This window comes from Octodon degus, unplaced genomic scaffold (assembly GCF_000260255.1).
Source record: "Octodon degus isolate 3935 unplaced genomic scaffold, OctDeg1.0 scaffold00057, whole genome shotgun sequence".
Taxonomy (NCBI): Eukaryota; Metazoa; Chordata; class Mammalia; order Rodentia; family Octodontidae; genus Octodon; species Octodon degus.
In genome coordinates this window covers 1,750,890-1,757,872 of record NW_004524633.1, presented here as the reverse complement: position 1 = coordinate 1,757,872, position 6,983 = coordinate 1,750,890, and the positions used below count along the sequence as shown (strand labels likewise).

At 48.9% G+C, this 6,983-nt stretch overlaps 1 protein-coding gene across 2 annotated transcripts in view; it reads right to left on the bottom strand.

Moving 5' to 3' along the window:
• Positions 1-6,983, bottom strand: part of Patj (PATJ, crumbs cell polarity complex component) — a 203,310-nt gene that overhangs the window by 132,498 nt on the left and 63,829 nt on the right. For both annotated transcript variants that reach the window (XM_023718315.1, XM_023718316.1), the window contains exons 20-21: positions 4,623-4,739; positions 2,537-2,899 (exon numbers count right to left, since the gene is read on the bottom strand). In XM_023718315.1, coding sequence (XP_023574083.1) covers positions 2,537-2,899; positions 4,623-4,739 — 480 coding nt within the window. The remainder of the gene's footprint in view (positions 1-2,536; positions 2,900-4,622; positions 4,740-6,983) is intronic.

Sequence of the window (6,983 nt, the reverse complement as noted above, 5' to 3'; positions counted from 1 at the left end):
GGTGCTGGGGGATTGAACCGCGGTCCCTGTGCTTTGCTAAGCTTGTTCTAAGTAGGTGCTTTAGACCACTGAGCCATCTCACCAGCCCCCAAAGCTGAAATTTGTATAGGTGCTACTTACTGGTGTCAGTACAAATGAATTGCCTGATTTGCAAGGGTTTCATAAGCCGTGACCATACTTTTTAACTGATACTTACAGCCTTTTGCTTTAATGCTGGAGCTTTACATGTGACTTCTCAAACTTTAAATTGCCAAATTTGGTTGGCACAGTAGTTTTCTGTTTCAGTGGCATTAGCAACTAGCCATCATTTTATAATTTTAGTTTTTTTCTGTTTTATTGATACTGCATTAATTTAACTTTCAAGATTTCCAATCTCTAAATCTTGGCATGACCAGTATGAACATTTCTATCCTTAAGTCTTCTCACTTGAAATGTAATTTTCTATAAATTCTCTTTGATTTATAGTGTGATACCCAATTAAATTTTCTCAGGATATTATTAGGTTGAACAATATGAAATCGTCAAGAGTTGACCATTTTAACTGGTAAAGGGCCGGAGAGGTAGCTCAAAGAATAAGCGCCTGCCTGGCAAGTGCAAGGTCCTGAGTTCCATCCCTGGTTCCATTAAAAAAAAAAAACAAAAAAACAACTAATTAACTGGTGAAAACTACAGTTTCATAAGGGTTACCCTAATAGATACCTCCCTTTGTTGCTAATTTCAACACAGAGGCTATTAAACTATATTTTAAATAACTTTTTGAAGTACAGTTCTGCTATTTAACTTCCTATTATGGTCTTTTCCTCTATAGAATTATATGTAAAAAGGCTCATGTTAAACGTTAACAATCTGTTATACTTGACTGACTTATACTTTGTTGCATAGAGAAAACATTGCCGCATCAGCATGATGCTAAGCAGCACACGATGTACACCACACATGCACACCGCGTGCTCTGTGTCTGGCTTATCACCAGCCAGCACTCTCCCGCTAGAGAGAGAATCTGACCACCAGGGAGGCGTGGGAGTTGAGCAGTGCACAGAAAGGACGTGCACACCCCTCTGCCCAGCGAGCTCCGCATGCCCGAGGCGTGGGCCCAAGTGGAGTCCGCACCCAGCGTCATCCTAAGCAATGGAGCTGGAAAGCTGTAAGCTGCTTTCTACCTTGTCAGTGTGGTTCTTCCAAAGTGCAGAACTGTCTCGGGATGAGAGCCTTGGTGAGGAAGGCTTTCTCCAGTAGCCCCAAGGTGCGACTTTAGGCATGACTGTAACTAATGCTTTCCACTGACATAGCCCATGCAAGTCCACTTAGGTGAGTCATCTCAATGACAGCTTTAACCTAACAGCACTGGAGTTCAGACCTGGAAAAGCATTGTCCTTTGAATGTGTAATTATAGCCTCAGCATTTTAGAGCTAAGAAGTATCTTAGAAATCATCTTTTAGGAGCCACACTCCAAAAATGGGGTTGGGAGGGAGAAGCCCTGCCCAAAGCAGGTTCTCGCTGTGAAAAGCGAACCACACCTGGGCCTCCCCCCGGGGTGGGCTGACTCTCCAGTTTTCTATCTTGCTTAATGAAAGAATCTCTGGGACCTTGAGGGTCAAATCCCTTTGGATCTATATACTGGATACATGTTTTTGCTTCAATACTATGGCTTAAATATTTGACTATCACATTATATGAGTAAACCTAGAGAAAATTTTTCTTCCAACTTTTCGAGGGAATCATTCCAAAACACAGTGTTCAAGGTATACACAAGGTCATATATTGTAACAATTACAAGTGTGTATTTTGTAAAGGTTGTAGTTTCTATTCTTGCAAAGGAAACATTTTCTTTTCTAAAATTTTATTTATTTGTGTGTGTGTGTGTGTGTGTGTGTGTGTGTGTGTGGCCAGCTCAGCCCACCAGGGGGCGGGGCTGGCTGGCATGTGGTGCTGGGGGATTGAACCGCGGTCCCTGTGCTTTGCTAAGCTTGTTCTAGGTTGGTGCTTTAGACCACTGAGCCATCTCATCAGCCCAGGAAACATTTTCATAACCTGTTTTTATAAGTAGTAATAAAGTCAAATGAAAGAACAAAATACCCTCCTGGCACATCATAAACAGAAGGCATCTCAAATCCAACATGGTTTTCTAGCGTTCACTATTTTCATATCAAATGGAACATATAATTGTTCATTAATTTGCTTTGAGCTTCCCTGACAAAAACATTCCATAGGAAATACACTGCTGTGCTTTCCAAAGAAAATTTAAGAGGAAATTGGCAACGTTAAAAGAATCTGTCCTTGAAATGGGGTATCAGGGACAGAGCGCTGCTAAGAAAGTGAAGCAAAGGCTTCACTGCCAGCCAGGCAGATGCAGCTCACTGGCTCCATGACACGCTGTGTAACAAAGACTCCCACTGACAGCTACATACTCTGTGGGGACCTTATGAGCAAGGACTGAAGAAAAGACCTTTAAGTTGTGCTCTTTGTTTGAAAGTTAGCAGAAGGTTGGGGAGCGAGAGCAGGGGTAAGACGTGGATGCCACGTGCCAACGCCTTACCATGTACTGCTGCATGCTGGGGGAGTACAAACTCCGCAGGGACCTGGCATCTGGGGACTCCGTGCCACGGGAACAGTCGTCAGGTAACCACTGTGCGCCTGAGTGCAGCTCCGGGCAAGCAGGCGCGGGCGAGGAGGGCAGCTCCAGGGCGCGAAGGCGGTGCTGGTATAGCACGTACTCCTCGTCTGCCAGCAGCTCCCTCTGCTCTCCCACATCCTGCAGCATTGGGCTCAGAAACTCCTGCATCTCCCAGGCCTCCGGACTGTTGTCGATCTCCTTTAGCTGGGACCGGAAAGTCTTCCCCAAGTCTAGGAAGGGTTCGTCCACAAGCTCTTCTCTAAAGTGTGGTTCATCTCGAAATCCCTGTGAATAAAATTTGGAGCTGTGTTAAACTGTACCTTCCTTGGACCTCACTAAAGTGCTGGTGACCACTGCAGTGGAGATCACTTCTGTAGAAGCCACGGCCCAGAAAGGCTGGGAACCTTGTGGTGGAGGCAGGAATGTGCCCGCGGGAAGGTGATGGGGTATGTTAAGAGGTTCGTTAACCAGTAGCAAGGAATTTGCTAAATATTTAACCCATGCACCTAACATAAAAGCAGTGTGCAAGCACAGACTCACTTCACCCCAGCACTTAAGAAGCCCAGACTGAGGTTGGCCGACCGCCTTAAGTAACTTGAAAGGGATCCTATTTGAAGGTATCAGCACGTCTCAACTACCTTGAGTAGGACGCTTTTACAGTGTATAACAGAAATACAGGTTTTCACTCAACATGATAAAAAGGAATGGATATGGTGAAATTCTGATTTTTGTTATCGTTTGTGTCTAGTTGTCCCCCCAAAGCCTCATGCAGTCATGGGGCAGGGACTTCTAGAGTTTGAGATTAACTCATGATCTACTGGGATTATGGGTCTTAGTACTGCTGGGATTATAGGTGTGAGTGCTACACCCAGCCTAGGGCAGAGAGCCTGAATGTAACATAAAGGAGACAGACAGACTCGCTCTCTGTTGCCATCGTTGCTGCTGCTCTTCCATTTTGCTCTCTTGCTCTTTGCCGCTGCCAAGAAAGGTTGTTCTGTACCACATGCCGCTCTGCCTTGGAACCAGCTGAGTATGGACTGAAACCTCCAGTGAATGTGAGCTACACAAACCTTTCCTTCTTTCATTTTGGGTGTCAGGTATTTGTCCCAGCAATGAGCGAAGAGTAACTGGGACAGATTTATATTCAGCAGTCTGAAGTGGAACAGTTACACAGTTGCGGAGAACACCGAGAACGCCGCGGGGGTCGAGGGTCTGGGGCCTCTGCCTCAGCAGGGCACTCGCTGGGCCAGGTGGGATCCCGGCCGTCCCAGGAGACAAGGAGGACTCCTATTGGAAGTCTGTCCGTGAAGCAGGCCCGGGTATGCATTCTCAGGGGAAATCTGCTCTCCACCCTAGTTACAGCTCACAGCTAACCATCATCATGGTATGGATTTTCAGTTAACACAGTATATCAAATACTTCCATCTGGTTATTTCTTTAAAGCAATAGAGGACATAGGTGAATATATCACACGGTTATCAAAACGACCCGAAGTCACAGATGCCAGGGATGCAGATCGGTGTGAGATGCTGCCGAGACCATAGGCTATTAGCAGGTAACACAAGCCACCCCTAGCTACACACAAAAGCACAGTCTGTTTAAAGACAAGAAAGGCAAAGCTCCAGAATACACTTCCTACAGTGACAGCACAGAGCACGGCTGTCGGGTAACCCTTCTTACAGAGGTGAGTGTGGGCTGCGTGGCCCCTCTCTCCATAGCGCTTCACATGCAGGCCACCTGCAGCAGTGCGTTGGGGCCTCAGAATGAATGCAGACGGCACAAGTGGCACCAGGAGGCGTGCGCCTCGGGAGACGCCTTCTCCTAGCCTGTGCCGTGTGGAGACGAAGGTGGCAAAGCACAGGCTCCCACTGAAGAAAACCATGGGAACCGAGAAAGGGTATCTCCCTTGTACCTACTCAGCCAAGGGAGGGCCGCCGAGCTTTTGTCTCCTGTATACAACCTCAGCTCACAGCAAATCATTCATGTGGGCGATAAATTCACAAAATACCTGGGGGGCCTCCAGGAGGAGCGGCAGCTCTGGGTCTCGGATGGCTCCCGGAAATTCAGCCTTGTCTTCGTTATTGCTTGATTGCAAAACGTAACAGCTTTCTTCTTTCTCATCTTCCTGCAAATACAAACCACTTTTGCGGTCAAGGAGATCTGTCAGTGTCGGGCTTTCTTAGGGTTAATTCTCATCATGTCCAAGGACACAACAAAATGCATGCAAACTGCCTCCCTAGAATAAGGTGCTCGCAGTTAAGGGGCAGCGCGCTGGGTCCAAGTGTCCCCTCTCCCCCCTCTGAGTGCCCACGGGGCATCACCACCCAGGCGCAGCTCCGCGGGGTGAAACCGTGTGTCTGCCAGGCCCGGGCTGAGTTCTCCAGGTACACCAACGTGCCACTGGAGTGGCCACGCTCACGCTGAGAGCAGGCGCTCCTACGAATGCTATTACTGATGAGTAAAAGGGGCATGAACATTTTTTTGTTTGTTGTTTTTGGAAGTCAGAAGAGTTTTTATTGGATGTAAGAAGAAAAAAATACTAAGTGAGTTCAAGGCCAGACTAAACTGCTTCTTGAAGAAAAAGAAAAAAAGGTTCTGGTTTCTGCAGGAGGGATTCTGGAAAGCAGAATGTCCCCTTTGTTTTCCTAAGATAAGTCTCACTATCCAGTGCAAGTGGTCTTGAAGCAACTCATTATGTGGCCCAGGAGGGCCTTGAACTCAGCTCCTCCCGCCTCAGCCTCCGAGGGCTAAGAGAGTGCACTGCCACCAGACCCGGCTCGGTGCAGTGATCCTGGGACCAGGAAACTGCTGGTTCCATGTCCAGATCATGAGCTCCAGCCATCTGCTCTGGGCCTGTGTGCTCGGAGACTATCTTTCAGTAGGCAAAGCAAGTCTGGACTCGGCAGCCTGCCCGTGGCACATGCCAGGTGAACCACAGGACCAAGCAGAACCACAGCTGTCTGGCCACAGTTCCCCACCTGGCCTGTCTGGTCCTGAGAAGTTGGCTGAGTTGGTCTGCTAGCCACGGGTATTAGGGAGGTGGGTATTACATACCTTGAAAAACTAGCTTCGTCCTAACAACTACTGTGTGCTCATGGGCTCTCTGCCCCGCCTGCCCCTGCGTCTACCCCTCACCTACCCTGGGCCTCCAAAGCCACGTGCTGCAAACCCAGGGGCTGTGGGGACAGCCTGCAGGCCTGCAGCTGCATCTACCCCACTGCCTGGGCTCATGGGGCTCAGCAAACACCCATTAGTGGGGTGTGGCCATGACAGGGTAGAGGGACGAGGACACCTTGGAGAGATCGGTGCCTTATTCCTTGGGTTATGGTGGGAGAGAAGGTGGGAGAGAGAGAGGAGGAGGGAGAATGAGAGGAAAAGGGAGGAGGAACAGAGAGAGAAGACGAGATGGAGTAAGGAAGGAGAGAGGAAGGGAGGGAGGAGGGAGAATGAGAGGAAAAGGAGGAAGAGGAAAAGGAGCGAGGAAAAGATGGAGAGAGGAGGCAGAGAGGAAGGGAGAGGAAGAGAGAAGGGTTGAGGAGATAGCTCAGTAGAGTAAGTGCTTGCGGGGCAAACACAGGGTCCCAAGTTCAATCCCCGGTACCACAAAAAAAAAAAAAAAAAAAAAAGAGAAAGGAAGAGAGAGAGGAGGAGGGAGAATGAGAGGAGGAGGAAGAGGGAGGTAAAGGTGAGGAACAGAGATGAAGAAAGAGGGAAAGAAGGAGGGAGAGACAGGAAAAGAGAGGGAAAAAGGGGAGAAGGAAGGAGGGAAACAAGAGGGGAGGAAGGAAGGAAGAGAAGGGAGAAAAGTGGCCTGGAGGCTGGCCCTCCAGGCGTTTGCAGCCCCTCCCAGCTCCCCGCAGCTCCACCAACACTGAGCCAAGCCCTGGCGTTGGCGGTCTCCACAGGGATCGCTCAGGAGTCCACACTCTGCTCATTCCAGTTCTGCTTTGTTTCCTCGCCTCCACCTCTCAGAGCCATGAAAGGCCAGGACATAGATGTTGAGGTCCCCCCTAACCTCACAGGCACCCATAGCAGAAGGCCAGACAGCAGGAATGGGGTCTGCCCATTGCTGCAGGAGCCGACCCCTCCCGGACTTCGAAGAGTCGAGCAAGCAGAGAGAGAAGCCGGCGGCAGACCCCAGCCACCGCGGGAGGAAGCAGACAGGTGCCTCAGGTACCACATGCGCCACACAGGGTGAGCAGAAAGTCACACCAGGCCAGGTATCATTCAGTACAGCTTGGCCCATGAAGCTATGTTCAAATCCCAGCACACAAAATGTGTAAATATCGTATAGTTTCCCTAGTATAAGAACTCAAATGAAGAAATACAAATAGAAAGATATAATACAGTAAAAGGAAAGCAGGATCTC